General features: G+C 41.6%; 1 protein-coding gene across 1 annotated transcript; it reads right to left on the bottom strand.

Moving 5' to 3' along the window:
- Positions 1–344: 344 nt before the first annotated feature.
- On the bottom strand, positions 345–623 carry T265_16163 (hypothetical protein; the record flags this gene model as incomplete). Its single annotated transcript, XM_009179706.1, has 1 exon — positions 345–623. A coding segment is annotated over one exon (108 nt), but the record flags the coding sequence as incomplete, so codon positions are not given.

Here is a 623-nt window from a genome sequence, read left to right as displayed (position 1 = left end):
GGTGTACTCAAACGAACCCGGTAGGAGGCTGCTCAAAAGTTCTTACCATTCCTAGCAGTGGTGTCATATCATGGAAATGGTGCGCCAAGTGCTCTTTAGGTGAATTAGAATTGATTCATTTGAATTTACTATTCACAATATCTGTTTTGTCTAGCTCACTGAGATCATTCCAAATGTGATGATGTTCCCAGTATTTTGTCATTGTTTTTTATCAGAATAAAAACATAAGACCTGTTTCCGGTAGGTTAGCGGCAGTTCTTAGCACAGGCTTCTCATGAACTCTGTTTGACTAGTTCATATTGTCAGAGTATGTTAATAGTTATCCTCATAAAATATCACTTACCTTGTCAGTTCCGTTTCTCCCGAATATTTCAGTTCTTCAAACTTTGATTGCAGCCGATCGCGCTCCTCACGTAACGCCTGACATTGTCTCTCCGCCTTGTCCTTCAACTCAATCAGATGTCTCAATGTTTCTCCCTGACTTTCGAACCGCCTCACAATCTGATTCAAGTCTGATAGTCCAGTCGCTTCTTTAATCTGTCTGAAAGAATCTTCAAACGCAGCGATCTTTTGTTGCTGTTCCTCCGAAATACCCCCTGCACCAATTGAACCATTCTCGGCAC

The sequence above is a fragment of the Opisthorchis viverrini genome (assembly GCF_000715545.1).
Source record: "Opisthorchis viverrini unplaced genomic scaffold opera_v5_6362, whole genome shotgun sequence".
Lineage (NCBI taxonomy): Eukaryota > Metazoa > Platyhelminthes > Trematoda > Opisthorchiida > Opisthorchiidae > Opisthorchis > Opisthorchis viverrini.
Note: the sequence above shows the minus strand (reverse complement) of the source record. Positions and strands in the feature narration are given on the sequence as shown.